Source organism: Labeo rohita, unplaced genomic scaffold, assembly GCF_022985175.1.
Source record: "Labeo rohita strain BAU-BD-2019 unplaced genomic scaffold, IGBB_LRoh.1.0 scaffold_167, whole genome shotgun sequence".
NCBI lineage: Eukaryota > Metazoa > Chordata > Actinopteri > Cypriniformes > Cyprinidae > Labeo > Labeo rohita.
Genome location: NW_026127857.1, coordinates 46,985 through 64,576, shown reverse-complemented (window position 1 = coordinate 64,576; position 17,592 = coordinate 46,985). Strand labels below are relative to the sequence as shown.

At 32.9% G+C, this 17,592-nt stretch overlaps 1 protein-coding gene and 1 long non-coding RNA gene across 3 annotated transcripts; both read right to left on the bottom strand.

Annotated features, from left to right (window-relative positions):
* Positions 1-5,925: 5,925 nt before the first annotated feature.
* Positions 5,926-6,946, bottom strand: LOC127158735 (uncharacterized). Its single transcript, XR_007826255.1, has 3 exons — positions 6,590-6,946; positions 6,393-6,442; positions 5,926-6,310 (listed from the first exon to the last, which is right to left on the bottom strand). It is a non-coding gene; the product is annotated as an uncharacterized LOC127158735 (long non-coding RNA).
* A 113-nt stretch (positions 6,947-7,059) lies between these two features.
* LOC127158732 (uncharacterized) lies at positions 7,060-15,934 on the bottom strand. 2 transcript variants are annotated; one of them, XM_051101749.1, is made up of 7 exons: positions 15,743-15,934; positions 11,277-11,597; positions 9,837-10,175; positions 9,122-9,451; positions 8,839-8,967; positions 8,670-8,698; positions 7,060-8,321 (listed from the first exon to the last, which is right to left on the bottom strand). In XM_051101749.1, exons 1-7 carry the CDS (start codon positions 15,798-15,800, stop codon positions 8,271-8,273), a joined length of 1,257 nt encoding a protein of 418 aa, XP_050957706.1. In that variant the 5' UTR covers positions 15,801-15,934; the 3' UTR covers positions 7,060-8,270. The 2 variants fall into 2 exon arrangements, with proteins under 2 accessions (XP_050957706.1, XP_050957707.1); XM_051101750.1 differs by lacking the exons at positions 7,060-8,321; positions 8,839-8,967 and having other exon boundaries at positions 8,584-8,698.
* Between the last annotated feature and the right edge of the window lie 1,658 nt (positions 15,935-17,592).

The following is a 17,592-nucleotide window of genomic DNA, read 5'->3' as shown; positions in this document are numbered from 1 at the left end:
CTGCTGCTGGATCTCTATTGATTGTAGCTGCTGTCGGGATCTTCTTCATCTGCAAGAAATGTAGAAAAATTGACAGAGATGGCAAGTATTAGCTACTGCTTTTTAAATACGTATTATGATTAATAACAATTTGAGAATGCACTGTAAATATGTGACCCAGGACCACAAAACCAGTCATAAGGGTCAGTTTTTTTTAATAAATTAGCTTTCCATTGATGTGTGGTTTGTTAGGACAATATTTGGCCGAGATTTGAACAGTATTTGAACAGTAAGATATTTAATGTGATGCAAAGTTTTTTTACATTCTTATAAATACATTTGTAGCTCATTACTCACCAAGCCTGCATTTAATATTCTGATTTGCTGCTCAAAAAAAAAAAAAAAAAAAAAAAAAAAAATGCAAAGAAAACTTTAATGTATATTATATATTGTTATATATATTTTTTTTTTTATATATTTTTTTTTTTTTTTTCAGGTTTATTTGATGAATGATGTGATGAATGGAAAGTTAAAAAACTGGAGCAATGGTGCTGAAAATTTTGCTTTGATCACAGAAATAAACTACATTTTAAAATATATTTAAATATAAAAAGATGCAATCCCGCATGCCTGATGAAGGTCAGTGGACCACAACGTTGCTTGTGACAATAAACTTTAATATCTAGCAAGTATCGATAGTATTGATAGTGTGCAGGATTGCAACTTTTTATATTTTTATTCGACGGTGCTCTTGGGGAGACATAAATGCAAAACTGCATTGCAATTGCATTAATTAATGCAAAACTAAAAACCCTTTTTTCCCTAAAGATTAAGCTGGTGCTCAAATTAAAATCTCTGTGAATTTTAAAAGTTCCCATACTTACCATGATGACTTTTGTTGAGCTTGCTAGTATGATTGAATTTTGCTGTTTTAATACATCTATTATTTTTGAAACAGCTGAGACTCATGAAGAGATCACTTACACTGATCCAGTGATTTATAAAAGAAAATCATATAAATCGGTAAGTTAATTAGTTATTAATTCACGTTAAATGTCTCTGTGTCATTTCACTTGTGTTTTTGTCTGTATAATAATCAATCACATACATCACAAACACAACAATATAAGATGAAAGCATACGATTAGGCAGCTATTTTGCACTAAGTGTAAATAGCAATAGATGTTATGCTATGTAAAAATAAGTGAAAGTTAGGCTACATTATAATAGACAATAAAGCCTTTCCTAACCCTTCCCACTACTTTATTTTCAACGTTTTGATTATTTCCTTCATTTTTATTGAAAATAAATGCCTTTCCGATGTAATATGAGATGTGAAAAGGGAGAATAATGATTTTGGTAAAAGGCGAATCCGAACTCGGGTCGATCGTATCGAAAACACTGCGCTATGTCCTCTTGAGTGTCAAACGTTAAACGTAGCTAACTAGCAACAGGGCATGTTAGCATGAAAAATAAACGCTATTTGTTTATTTAGTTATTTAAGTAACAAGACACTGTTATTTGCACAATTATTGGTAACTGATCGAAAACCATGATTTTACCAAGTACGACATGTTCCTGGATCAACATCTTTGTTGACCCTGGATCAACATCGTGATTAACCAATCAGATTTGAATAAACAGTTTATAGTGTTTGTGAAGTTTAGGCTTACAATCAGTGTTTGGTGCTTGTACATCAGTGTCATTCATTAATAATTTCCTCTGATTTCAGGGATTACTCATGGGTAAGGTTAGGTTTAGGTGTAGGGTTGTGGTCAAGATTAAATATTTGGATTAAAATGATGTTCCAGGGTCAACAAAATATGTTGACCCAGGAACACATTTAACTCGGCAAAATCAGAGACATGCCGAAAGACATAGTCACCCACATTCGGTGCAGTGACAACCTATGGTGTGTGTGGGTTGAAAAAAAAAATCTCTGAATGACTAATTTACTGTTTAAAACTCCTCATATGAGTGTCTGTGTGTATAATTAAGTTTAGACAGTTTGCAAGAATGTTTAGCGTCCGTTGTATGAAAAATGAAAAAGACGCTGTCGGAGTGAACGAGGCTTTAGAGAGCTGTGTTGCCAGATCAAGTTATTTTAAGCGTTTTTGGAGTTGTGTTTTCCATTTAATTTGACACTTTAGAAAGTTAATAAAGTGGGACGTTGCTGTTTAGGATTAACAATACCGTTATCTTGTCTTATTTACAGAAGATTTTACCTTTTCGTTTTATTATCTATTTACTGTCCATTTGTTATTTGTTCTCATAGCAAAATCTGGCAACACTCGCACTTAAACTGACAATAGTCAAAAAAGCTCACGGACAAGCTATTGCTAGCAGGATACCACATAAGGCAAACGCTAAAAAAGCGTAATATTATCTGTCAGAAATGTTATCAACGCTATCAAAAACAATCGCCTTTAAAACTAGTAGGCCTACGCAGATCTAGAACAAGTAGGATACAGAATAAAATGTAATATGCAAACACTAGCCATGAAGTCTATGCTATTTCATTCAGTATATTCTAGTTCAATTTTCACAAAGTCATGCTAAAAAACATTAATAAGAGCACTAAAATTATCATTTATATAGCAATTGTTAATGAAATTATTAATGAAAACTGTAACATTAACGTGTATTATTGCATGAATAATAAACTATGAAAAATAAAATTATCCACCCCTAACCTATAGCAAAGTACTAACAAATTGTGATTAGATATAATTTAACAATGCTCATCCCTACAAAACAGAAAAAAAAAAAAAAAAACAAGCATCTACACATCTGTCTCTTTTAAAGTGTTTAGTGCATATACTGATATTATTATAGCACAATTATTTATCCCACTCATTTTCAAACGCTGGTTACGGCCATGACTAGGCCTAAAACTATGTTTTAACAATCGTTTCACAATCGCAACAATCAGACCTTAACTGCAGATGACATTCATCTTATTTTTGCAATAGTAGACTAAAAAAAACTAATAATTTTATGTTTGTGCTATGCATTTTTTACAGAAAGAAGATAAAGAGGAAGTGCATGTGATATATACATCTATCAACAAGAGAACATAATCAAACTTAAATCTTTTTCTAACAAGACATCATGAAACATCATGAAAATATGCAGGAGGCTCAGGGGTACACTGTTTAACAGCAAAACTAATTATATTGTAATTAAAAAAAAAAAAAAAAAAAAGACCAAGACATGTAAATGACAAAAATAACTGTGTGAATCTCATTTAAAAGTGCAAAACATAGATGAAAAATACTCATAGGTGAAGAGACCCTGCTTTATTTATTTATTCACATCTACGCAGACATGTGTTTTGACCTGTTTGACAAAAAGTCTGTTTATGAGAATGTATCTGCTGCTAGACGTTTATGTTTGATGTCAGTTTGTGAATGTGTCTGACTGAGCTGTGAGCAGCGTGTCTGTGAATAGCATGTGGGTGAAGGGCTTTTTCCATTCCTGCTTACATAAAACCATTTGATTCTGCTTTACAGAAAAAAAAAAAAAAACTATTATTGATACTTTATTTTCTTATTATAAATGTCATATTTTAAGTTTTGTCTTTTCATTTTTTTTTTTTTCTGTCAATGCCTGGGTCATTTTATGAATAAATGCAATATGATTTACAATTTATGATTCATGTTTGATTTCTTTCGATTTCATCAGTTTTGAGGGGAGATAAAGTAAAGGTGGCAATGCTGCTAACAAACTTTGTTTTCCGGTGACATAATGGTGCTGCTGTCGAATAGTAAAGCACAGAAATTGTCAGTTTAGAGTGTGAGAATTCAAATCAATTCAATCCATACAAAATTTAAAAATTCAAAATCTAGTGTTTCTGCCATTTTTGAATTCAAGTGTTCCATAATGCCATGTGAATAATTACTCTATATTAAAATGCCTTCATTAGACAAACATGTCTATTTAAAATAGTTTCAAGACTTCAAAAATGTGCCACTAGTGAAACACCTAATATAATACTACAGATGAATGACTGTTGATGCAGAAATAGTATTTCTGTGCAAATTAGTGTTGCACGATATACCGGGATGTAAAAAAAAGTGTTGTGATACTCTGCTTTTAAAAACGATACGATTCCTTATTTTACTAGTACCGGTACTTTAAAAATGCATTTTAAAAACAGCCATATTTCTGCGTGTCTGTGTTAGTGAATGGCAGACGTGCAGTTTTGTTTACTGCACACATACCCGAGACGCTCGTGGTGTTTTCAGCCTCAATATATGAGTATAAACACATGAACATAATCTCTAGAACTGCTCTGAGAGGCACTGCATGAGCATTTTACCGTTTCTTTTGCGGAAAACTATCATCATATTATGAAGATCCTAAAGGTCATTACATCAACCTGTCAAAATAAAAGTTTGGTTTAACTTGACAGTCAGAAATATATTAATATATTACTTAATGTAAAGATACTAAAGATACTACTACTACTACTAAAATATTATTAAAACAATGTTTAAGGAATATTTACCAGAAAATAATAATAATAATAATAATTTGATTAATGATAATGATAATGAAATGATTACAGTAGAATCTAGAAAATTAATGGAAAACAGAGATTCACCAACAAAACTGAATTTGAGAAAAATAATAAAACATATTTCATAAGGCCTTAAAAACATGTAAAATTTGTTAAACATTTAAAATAATGCTGTTGTATTTTGCAAGTTTCATGATTTCAATTAATTAGACATGCTTTTTGATAAATATATATATTTTTTATGTAACCATTAAAATAGAGTCTACAAAAATTAAAATGGAATTTAGGAAAAAAATAAAACAGATTTCATAGGGCCCACTTTATTTTATTGTAGTTGTCCTTTAGTTTGTTACTTGCATCTAGGTTCTTATTATTAATAACAAAGATAAAAAATAAAAAATAAAATACTATCATGATATAAATTGTTGTTGTGAAATAAAATTTCTATATCATGAAATAAGATTTGGCTATATACTTTAAGCTAATTTACCAATATTGAAAAGATCTCTACACCTGTAAGCTCGGTAGTTGTTCACCATAATCCTGTGAAGTGGCACTGGCATGTGATTATTTATTATTTTATTTTTTATTTTTTTTTTAAAGGGGGGATGAAATGTTTTGTTTTAATAGATAAAATAACTATGATCTCTATTTGGATCATCTATTATTCAACTACTTTTCCTGTTGTTCTATGTTTTTGTTGTAGTATCAATTCAGTAGAAGTATCGTGATATTTTAGTCAGGTATCGTATCAAGTCAAAATTTTGGTATCATGACAACACTAGTGCAAATACAGTAATGGTTTAGATATGACATCTATTAACCGGATGAACCTTGACCCTTTGGTTATTTCATGAAACAAAAATACATTTCACAGTAACAGGCTATGTTAGGTATGTTAGGCTGCTGTCACTTTAAAATGATACACAGATCCAATATATTATTCAGTATTTCTCCCAACTGTTTATGTTCACTTTTGACAGGCATTTAGGCAGGCATGACAGGCATACCTGATACAGCCACCAGCAGAACAAAGGTCACATATTCTCACTATAGGATCTGCAGACAGACCTGAATCTGTAGTGACAAAAATTATTACTAAAACTTGGTTTTACAGATATTTTTAACTGATGCTTAAACCATACTGTGGTCACCACTTTTATTATATTGATTTAACTGATAAATGGCACCATCTGTTTTTTTTTTTTTTTTTTTTTTTTGAGAAACCCCTGTGTAATCTTTTGTATTACAAAACCTTTTGTGGCTTGAACAGGTTCTGCATAAAAGTCTTGTATTACTGGAAGTGTGTTGCTGTTTTCTGTTTGTGAGTATATTTGTGAGGTGTCAGTATGACTAGCATTCCAACGCTAGCTTTAGCTTAGCTCCGTTATTTCTGGTTACAAACTCAAAAATCACAACAAATCCACTGATTCCAGCTGTTGAATCCAGTGTTTTAATGCCATTTATCACATTAAAATCCAGATTTTTAGCCTTTAAATAAATATCTCCAAATTTTGATAAAAAAAAAGACAAAGAAAAAAAAAACTGTAAAAAGTCAAGATGCTCTTCTCAAAACACATACACAATGATCGCTGTCTTTTACACAGCTTGTGTTACAGACTTTTGAGAAGTTTGGCCTATTACAGTTCAGCGATACAGAAATGTTTCTTATAAAAATGTCATTACAAAAATAGGCACTGATTTTGGCATTTCAAAATCCTATTGCTCTTGTAAGAGCTTCACATTTCAGTGTTTAGTAGGCAGTTTAGGAGCTCTCTGAATGGATGACTCTGGAAAGCTCTAATAAACCTGAAAAAAAAAGAAAGATTAGCACAATTAATAATCATTTCTACTGTTCAGACAAACAAATTTAAACTGGAATCAAACATACTTTTCTTGTTCAAGTGCAGGAGATTATTTTTATCACACACTGATGACATTCTGCAAAACAAAGACAACAGGGAAAATAAACATTAAATAAGGTCAAAATGACACTAGAATACAGGACAGCTCAATGTGCTTTAAAAACTGAGAAAAATAAGAAAATGGATGAAAAAAGAGAGATAATGTGAAGTATTGAACATTTACCTTAAACGCCCCACAGGTATCCATCTTCCTCCTCACATTAAGTGCACAACCTTGGCAGTCAAACAAACAAACAAACAAACAAAACTAACCAGCATCTCAGATGGCAGAATGTTACACTTCACAATACATTTGTTACAACAAGTACAAAGAGAAAGATTCACTTTTGCACATTTCAGCACACAAGACATTCAATGGAATTAGCAAACATCTGAAGATCTATAATTAATAACAAATGTCATTGTTCTATGACTAAACATGAAATGTGATTACAAATGATTAAGATACTGAACACCAGTAAACTGCTTAAAGAGCAGCCAGTAACAGTCACAGAATATAAAACAATACATTATATAAACATGTTTTAGTTTGATCAAGTATGATTAAATACTGGATATGAACCACCTTTCTAACCACAAAAGTTTGTTAACAAAACAATCAAACCCATGCTGCTTTCTCAAAGATCCACTTAAATTTTGATTAATAATATGCTTTTCTAAGAATTTAATTTGGACAACAGGTGATTTTCTCAATATTTAGATATTTTTTGCACCTTCAGATTCCAGATTTTCAAATGGTTGTATGTCGGCCAAATATTGTCCTATCATACATAAATGTAAAACATATTTATTCAGCTTTCAGATGATGTATACATGTTTTGTGGTTTAGGGTCACAAATGTCAGTTTAGAGTTGACAAAGCTGGCTGAACAAGTGAGGCTTGCTGGTTAAATGAGGTGCAAACAGCAGCATCCAAATCTCAACACAGTAGTGATTCAACATCAATGTTCCTCTGGCCCAGCTAACAAAAATATGTTCTAAGAACATTCCCACTGAGTTATGAAAACATTATTTCTAAATGTTTCACTTTTAAAAATGTTTTTAAAACATTTTACATTAGAACATCAACTAAAGTTCTGAAGTTCTAATGTTCCCTGTTGGCTGAGGTAGTGTTGTCAAGATGCCAGTGCTGATATTATAAACATTATCAGTCTTTCTACAGTCCCAGTAGAAAGATTCAAGTCAGTAGTTACCCTAAAATGCTCATTTGCACATATACTCTGTGAAGAGTGCTTGCATCTTTCAATGTCACATATGTGGCCAAAAGATACTTATGTCAAGATCACATTTACATGCAAACAAATATTCTGTTGGTAATCAGACTGATGGCTCAGTTGGATTGACAAGCCTACCTGTAAGCACCTTAATCAATGTAAAATATATTTCGATCAGACTAAAAAGGGGTGGTGTAGGTCCGAAATAATCTGATCAATAGGCAAAGAGTAAACTTGAGGCTTGACTTTCTTCTCAGTTACAAAAATATGCATATTGCACACTTACATACATCCTATGAACATCTGTATGTTTTTGTCTTACGAACTGGTCAGTGGAGGAGACTGAACATTTCCTAGAAATATCTACTGACATGTTTTTCAGCTTTCTTCTTAGAAATGCCATCAAGGAAAAAATGACGATTGTAATTGCAATAGCTCAGGTGACATTATTTCAGTGGCTTTCTATAGTTCTCAACGCAGCGACTGGGGACTGTGTGTCCGCTGAACTTTTGTTCTTAGTACATGTAATGAACTCTTTTCACATGTCAGAGATTCTGAAAATCTGGAAATGTCTATAGCGCTGAACTGTCATTACAGCAAAAATTGACAGTGGACGTTCCATTAGCCACATTTATGCTTTATAGTCAGTCTGATCAAGGGTTTCTAGTTCTGCACAATTATCCTGAAAGAGATAAATCAGATTCTTAGAAGGAAAAAACAAATGAGCAGGATGTTTTAGTCACACAAACACAAAAATGTGTTTTTCTCTATGATATTTGCTGAATGTAAAATGTGTTCTTCATTCTGAAGTAAAGCAGCGAAAGCAGCACTCTCTTAAAAAATAAAGTCAATTACTATTGATGTTTCTGTGTAATGATTTCTGAATTAAACAAACAGAAAAAACAAACAAAAAAAAAAAAAAAACAGATGCACACCACTTACAGATCTGAATTTATAGCAAAGTTTTCTTCTGTTTGTTTGTTTTTTTTTTTTCTCTCCATACAAACACATTCTGTACTCATAATCTTACCTTGTCATGGCTGTGTGCTGTCCTGGTTCCTGTTTGAACAAATATAAATGTTTAATTTGTTCAAATAAAATAAAAACAAATACTTTAACAGATTTATTTTTAAAAGATTATTTTAGAACAATAAATCTCAGATTTTCATTTTGCAAGATCAGCAATATTTAATACTTGCCTTTCTTTCTTGATATGTGGCAATAACAAATCACGCCAATAACTGCAACCATCAGCAGAACAACAGCACCAATGACAGCACCAATGACAGCAGACAACATAACTGAAGACAGACCTGGACTTGAAACAGCTAGACAGACAGTCATTATTACTAGACATTGAGATCTACCAGTGTATTTGACTAACATGTACACCTTCATGTAAAATGTTGTAAGACATTAATAAATGGTACCAATGGCAAATTGCTCAAGAGAAAATGCAATGAATGACTAAACGACACTCACCAGTAACAGTGACAGCAACACTGAAACTCCTAATGATGCTGAATCTGCTGCTCTTGATCTGTAGTTTATAAAGTCCAGAGTCTGTGGTTCTGGTGTTTGTGATGGTCAGAGATCCAGTCTTATGATCCAGCTTCAGTCTGTCTCTGAGTCTCTCTTCACACTGTTCATCTATACAGTTCTTACTGGGATCTCCACTGATTTCAGCTATAAGAATGTCTTTAAAATACCACGTAATGACAGCATTTGGGTGGTTTATTTCACCAGGATCTAAAGTAACAGACTGTCCCTCCTTTGCTGAGTTTGTTTCATTTCGTTTGGCAGCAGAAACACCTGAAACACAAACCAATCAGCTGACTAAATTATATTTTTCAAAGGGAAAGACACAGCATGATAACTGTGGATATGAGGACAATAAAACATGCTGTCTCTACATTCAGTCTAGTATAGGTGGAATTAAACACTGACACTGAAATAGACAAAAACTGATAAAACTAACAACTAAGCAATGGACAATCTACAAATTCCACTGTAACACTTTAATTTGTTTTTGAAGAAATTATCTATGTGCTGTAAGTGAATTAATATAGAGGTAAAAAGAGAAGGAAAAAAAATCACTAAACATAGCAATGATGAGATTTAAATGTACACAAGATATAAATATATTTAATTTTATATTATATTTATATTATATTTAATTTTAAACATAATGACTCACCACGGATGGCAAAAATGAAGGTCTTATCATTCTCATGGTTATTTCTGCTAGTGATCTTCAGTTTATAATGTCCAGCATCTGTGCTTGTGATATCTGTGATGGTCAGAGATCCAGTCTGATGATCCAGATTTAGTCTGTCTCTGAATCTCTTGTCACCATTTTCACACTGAACATCTGTACAGATCTTACTCTGATCTGCATTGATTTCAGCGATGCGAGTGTCATTGACATACCATCTAATTCTGCCTTGTTGGTTTGCTTTAACAGTAGTTTGAAAAGTGACTGAATCTCCCTCCATCACAAACACTAACACTCCATCTTCACCAACACTAAAAAAACCTGAAGAAGAAATGCACAGATATTTATAAGCCAAAAAGTTTGTAGGTAGAGAAATATGTCTGGATTTATAATGTAACACATGCAAGCAAACAGCAAAAGAACATCATCAGACAAACATACACAAGCCAGATCTTATGCAACTTATTGAACATCATATAAACCACACCCTTTTTTCAATTTTTGCATTACTTTCAAATGTCAAACTTAATATCTTTTTAAATAAGCAAAACAAGCTATTTTGTTTTCTCATTCACTGACTAAAACCTCTCCTTTCACCATGTTGAGAAGAATTGGGAGTACAATGAAGAGGCATTGTGTGCGCTATGAAAACATGATGTTTTCTATAGTTCTCAAAGTATACTTCTTTTTTTTTTTTGTTTTTTTTTTTTTTTTTGTTTACATGATGCTAGTGTATGCAGACAGTTGAACAAAGGCGGGTGACATATGCACTGGACTCTTTGTCCAGTGTTTGCACTTTTTTTCTCCAGATGCTATGACCGAAAAAATACAATTGTACTATTTTAAACTGTGAATATTATGCAGTAATTAAATTATGAAAAATACAAGAATAGACTTCAGAATAGAATAGATAATACAAAAATAGACTAAATATTTAATCTCAATTTATTAATCAATGTCTTTGTTCAACTATACTAATAGCAAAAATGGGTCCCATTCTTTTTAGGGAGTAACAGAATATTGTAATGCATTACTTTTGAAAGTAACCTTCCCCAACACTGCAGCTTTAAGATATGAATATAAATATAATGGATCTGCAATGGACAAGATATATTTTAATATTTTAATGTTATGACAGCAAAGAGTGCTTGGCTGTCAAAATTGTGTTTGGTAAAGCAGAAATCACACGTTGAGCTCAAAGAAGATTTTTTACATGAATAATGATCGTTTATGTGCACTTGACTCAAAGGATGGCTTAGTAACATACATGCATTGCCAGACTTTTTAGTGTTTGATGGTTCATACAGATGCAATGATACAGTAGCTTCTCAACAGCTACTGCTGTCATGATATCTGTAGATATAAACACATTAATGATGTGATTTAAAAGTATAATACTCGGTTTTAAACATAATGACTCACCATGAATGGTAACATTGAAGATCTTTTCACTGTCACTCTTGCTGTTGATTATCTTCAATTTATACTCTCCAGAGTGTGTGATTCTGGTGTTCATGATGGTCAGAGATCCAGTCTGATGATCAAGCTTCAGTCTGCCTCTGAATCTCTCAGTACCTTCATTACACTGAACATCTGTACAGGCAAAACTGAGATCTCCAGTGATTTGAGCGATACGACCACCATTAAAATACCATCTGATCTTTTCTTGTTGGTTTATTTCAACACCAGAGTGTAGAGTGAGTGGATCTCCCTCCACTGCTGACAATGAGTCACCAAACACACCTGAAGAAGAAATGAACAACTAATTAAAGGCAAATAAAATTAAACCACAGTGAAATGCAGTGAAAATGTTCTCTATAGATCATGAATGTTGAGAGATCTGGCTCGATTCATAATGTAACACATGCAAACAAACATCAGAAGAACATCACTGATTTACACATTCATTCAATAATCAGACATATATGAGCTAGGGATGAGACAATACATCAATTCGTGGATCGATTCTGAGATCTTCCGAATGCATCGCCATTCTCTTTGGAATCGATTCTGAGCTTAGATTTTAACAGCAGGTGGCGCTCTAATCTAGTTTTTATCCACACACCCAAATGTTCATGAAGAAGAGTGCTGATGTAATTTCACCTCAGCTCAAAATGCTTTTATGACGCAAGATTATTGTAAACAACCCACTGTGAATACCCTTGTAATTCTCTTCAACCTTTTCAAATTGTATAAATGATTATTTTAGGTTCAAGTGCCTGTATGGATTTGAAAACAAGCAGAGCATGGCTGTTTCTATAGCAAGCAGTGCTATCTGCTGTTCAAAACTAAGCTCAGAATCGATTCAGAAAATCTCAAATCGATGCTGAATCATTTCTCGATTCGCGTCGCAACGATTTATTGTCCCATCCCTAATATGAGCCTTGCAGATGTGACTTGTTAAGCACCATACAAACTACACCTTGAATCACACAGTTCTACTCAGTTTACATAACCCTTGCAAATAATAATAATACTACTAATAATAAAATTATCAGGTTAATTTGTATTTATGTGTTTATTTATTTTTCTACAGCATAAGCAAATGTTTCAACTTTTGTGATGTTTGAGTCCCTCAAGTTCTATGAGTGTGGGAAAAAAAAATGGATCTCAGAATCAGTCACAATATAATTTTGTCAACTTAAATGGGTATGTGGGTAAATGGGATATTTCACATTCAACTTCATAATGAATATTACCTATTATGAATATTAAATACCTGAACATTACCTATGAAATATTTTTATTTGATACTAAAATTGTGCTACAATTTGTATTATTAGGCTCGTTCGAGATGCATCGGCACTGCGCAGAATGATCGAGGTATGACATCAAAGTACCGCGAGTGCGACTGAAAGCGCCACTCATGCTTTAGAATCATTCTGGCGGTACTTTGATGTCATACGCTGATCATTCTGCACAGCGCTGATGCATCTCGAACGAGCCTATTGTATATTTTCCACCATATTAAGATACAAAAGTGTTCTGCAACCAAATACTGTTTTGCTGCTTAAATCTCTCCCATAACATGTTTTCATTTATATTGTTATGAAAATTGATGGATTGATTACCATTCATATAACCAGAGTTTTACTACACATACCATGGCTAAACTATGGTTAATGTAGCAAAACCATTATTAATTTGTGGTTACAATGGTTTAACTATGTTTTTTGGTCTATAATGTAGTAAATCCATGGTTATTTTTATGTATGGTTTTAAGGGTAGGGTTAGATTTTGGTGTAGGATTGGAGATTAGTGAGTCCTCACATCATATCACACCACATAAATGCAGTGGTGCTTTTATGGATCAACTGGGGATCAAGTTAACTGGGGATGTGTGCATGCACACAATATGTTCACCTGGATTTCCAGCAAATGTTTGACGCCGACAGATTCGTCACACGCAATATTCCAAAGATCATAGATTTAAAAAACTGTTTCACCAATTGCATACATTTGGCACGCATAATAAAGCGCTTTGATTTTGCAGTGTCTGTTCCTGCGTATTTCACCCAGTTTTAAGGAAGTTTTCTATGTTTCCATGTCACGCTCACAAACCACACCAACGTTAACATGGTACAGTTGTTTCAGTGGATGATCAAACTCCTCAAGGAACTGAGGTAAAACTGTATTTTCTTTTCAGTATCACTGTATAACATTGTGTCTGTAATGTGCTGTCATAGGTGTTCAAATTAACAAATATTGATTAAGATCTGAAATCAACATTTTGCATAGGCTTAAATCTTTGTTTAGAACAATTTTGTATTCAGTTTCTTAAATCATATAATTAGTTAAATTTAATTGAATTTTACGTATGCTTAATATGCTTAGTGTGTCTGTATTGTACTATACATTATGCTCAGTTAGGTTTGTGAATTTAAATGTTGTGAATCTGATGTCTTTCAAATGAACATGTATAGAACACTTTCCTCCGGTTTCACAGACAGGGCTTAAGCCTAGTCCTAGACTAAAAAGTCTGAGCTGTTTCAGCTGAAAGAAACTTGCACTAATTGATCTTAAAATATATCAGTGCCTTTGTTTTGTCTCAAGATGCACACCAGTAATGTTTTTTTTTTTTTTTTTTTTTCTAAGCACATTTATAAAAAAATACTTAAATGTCCTAATTGAACTATGGCCTAGTCCTGGCTTAGTCTAAGCCCTGTCTGTGAAACCGGGCCTTTGTCTTCGATTCATGACTCCTACTTTTCATTTTACATACTAGGCTATCGCCAGACTACTTTGTGGTCCTGACAGTAGAAAGCATGATTAACAGTGCAGAATTCAAAGCCAAACTCTTTAATATGTCTGATGAACACAGGTAGGTATTTTTATACAAATCATATGAGCTATGTCACATTTGTGGCATGTTTACATTTTTACGTGGACCAAGTGTTTAACAGTTAAAAAGGAACCATGCTGTAGAATCTTTCTTACTGACTCATAGGTTCCTTTTCCAGTTTCCATACTGGCAACCACAATGTTTTCATGTTGGACATAGGTAGAATATATGATACTGATGTTGAGTTATTACATATATACGGCTAATATTCCAAGTAACAGTATAGCTCACTAACCTCATAATCATTTGGCACCTCACATGAATATGACACCACTCTCCCAAAAATCAATTAGAATAGGAAAAGCTTTATTATATACTTTATTGCAGACTTTTTGAACTATGAATATGACACATATTCAGTTTTACAAGTGAAATTTAATGAGTGGGGGCCTTTGAATTATGAATTATGCCAGTTATCTTAATTTCAGTGGTAACAACCTCTCTAACATTTGGATTCAACCTTTGTGAAAATTTTAGATGACCTTAACACCTGTGAAGAGATGACAAGCCCTGCAAGAAGATCAGACCTTGATGCCAACTCTGAATCAAAATTTTTAAGAGATTTCTGGCATATGTGAACCTGGACTGAAAAAAGGTCTTAAGTAGCATAGGAATATTTTGTAAAATTTCCTACCGTAAATATATCAAAACTAAACAAAATTTTGATTAGTAATATGCATTTTAATCATTCATTCTTTAGCAATATTTTGAAAAGAGACATAAAAAAAACGAATACAAAAAGAGAAAAAATAAGTGCTTGACATGTCTCTTTCAACAACAGCAATATTGCTGCTCATATTAAATTAAAACACAAATGAAAGAATTTTTAAACTATTGCACATACACTTATTTATTGGACTTACAATTGTCATTAGAAAAAAAAAATCAATTCAAACGATTGTAGCCTAAACGAAACAATCTGGGCGTGGTCTGTGACACGAGACATGAAAGGGCATTTAAATGGCGTCTGATACATTGTAATAGACCATTTCGCTAGATGTAAACATACCCGATACACTTCCTGTTTCTTTTTTTTTTTTTTTTTTTTTTTTTTACTTTACACAAACATCACAAAAAAACACAACCAACATAACATTTGACTGGATGAAAATGTTACATTAGCATCTTTAAGATGTACTTGTATATGTGAAGTAAAATAAAAATAAAAAACAAAAAAACAGGAAGTGCTTCTGGAACAGTGTTGTTTACATCTAGCGAAATGGTCTATAGCGAAAGCGAAAGAGTCCAATAATGATACAGACATTCACAAATTATGTGGAAAGTTTTTAAATCTGTTCCGTACAAAATTCCGTGTGACGAAACTGTGGCCGTCCAACATCTGCAGGAAACTCTCCAGCATGTCCCCAGATAACACGATTCCCAGCTGATCCATAACACTTACAAATTCTGTCGAGTTATTTTCGTCAAAGCGTACTGCCTATATCTTTACCACATTTAACATTTGGCATCTGGCAGCTTTTGTTGTTACCCACGAAGCATGCTACGAATGACTGGTACTGTTTTTGTGAAAACCTAAATGTCTTACCTTGGTCGAGTAAACAACTGAGCAGTAAGGACGGAATAAAGAGAAGGTTCATTTTCATGAGGTTGTCTACAAAAAAAAACAAAACTGATTTTTGTAGATAATAGTACTATGTTGTTTTTCCTCATTAAACCGGAAGATCTTCACGGCGCTGAAATGAAAGTGACTCCAGCGCGATGACGTAAACCATAAATTAGGAGGCTCCCTACGTACTACAGCGCGATGACGTACAGAGGTTTCGTCAGGGTCTCACAAAAGAGACCGCTGCATAACTTAGTTTGTTATCAGTTAGTCAGTAATATTGTTTGTCGAATTTATAGCCTATAATGGCTGAAATATTTAGTGTGTAGTGTGATTTTGGCCAAAACCCTTATCCCAGTTGTTTAGGGAGATGGAACTTAAAAAGAGAGGACGACAAGCATCCAAAGTGCTAGTAAAAGTTTACAGTCTCTGTGTATAAGATGCAAAGCGTCCTTCTTTACTGACAGCAGGGCTATAGAAATAATTTTAAAATAATAATAGAACAAAAAAAGTGTCTGGTATACACTCAAAAGCACAGTCGTTGTAGTTGTTAAAGTAGTTGATCTTAAACCAAAGCAATATCAGAAACTCTTCTAACTATTTTAAATTCAGATTATTTAATCTGATGCTCATTTTAACAAAGCAACAACAACAACAACAACAACAACAACAAAATCTTATTTTCAGTGTATTTACAGTTGTGTTTAGCTGTCAATCCGTGTAGTTTATCAATGATGCATAATGGGTAAGAATTCAGCTTGACCTCTTACCAATGAATCTTCTCTGACTGTTTTTTTGTTTTGATAGACTGATTCAGTACTTCATTTCACTGTAAAGCAGTTTTATGTAGAGAGGAAGTCAGACTGTGAAGTTCATTACAGCGGGACAGGAAGAAGCCCTTTGCCAACAAACTAAACACTCACTAAACAAATGGCCATACAAAATGTTTGTCCACATTGCAGAGCAAAACTTTTCTGAAGAAAACCAACCACAGCAGGTTTCAGTTTGACTCAGAAGAATAGCTGCTTGTATCACACCTCTGTAAGACTTGCAGTGAGAGATTTCAGATGGTTTTAACGTTTTGTTTTTCCATATACACTCAATTATATATAAATAATTTCAATTAAATTATAATACAAAAAAAGCTAATTCTCCTATTTAATTAGAAGAGATTCCCATAACATTCTTCTACATTTAACTATTTAATTGACATTACATAACATCAGACAACTACATTATTAATGTTAAATGATAAGAAGAGCCAGAAGAATATTTTATTATTATTATTATTATTTATTTATTTATTTATTGGTAACTAAAAACATGAGTTCAGATCATCTGAACTATAGGAGGGTTCAACTCTGTGGTGGGTGGATTCACACCAGTATGATTTTTTTCCTGCAGATAGTCATTTTAGGTCACACTTTTCACTGAACGATTGAAGAAAATGTTTCACATGTTTGTTTTGTTCTGTTTGTGCTGGTGGCGTCGGACTGGTAAGTTATAAAGTAAAATTTATGGCTTAATAATTTAGAACACTGTAAAAAACTACTGTTAGTTTTCATGTGTTGTCAGATAGATCAAATCAAAGCAAAGCTAGACAATATTTTAAGATCTACTTTGGATTGTGATTTACAGATCTGACGACATTAAAGAAATGTTACATCAGGGAAAGTAAAGAGAGATTTCTATGCTGAATGAAACTCAGAAGGCTCAGAGAGTTTTTATTAATTTCAAGGATTGTTACTGGACAAAGAAATACAAACAGCATCTCTAAAAATATTAAACATAATTCTGCAGTAACCAAACAACAAAAAAGTAAACAACTTCAT

Coding starts and splice junctions, on each gene's coding strand:
- LOC127158732 (XM_051101749.1), bottom strand. CDS start 15,800: ATGAAAATGAACCTTCTCTTTATTCCGTCCTTACTGCTCAGTTGTTTA. Junction 10,176..11,276: donor CTTCAATGTTACCATTCATG/GTGAGTCATTAT, acceptor TTTCTTCTTCAG/GTTTTTTTAGTGTTGGTGAA. Junction 9,452..9,836: donor CTTCATTTTTGCCATCCGTG/GTGAGTCATTAT, acceptor TTTGTGTTTCAG/GTGTTTCTGCTGCCAAACGA.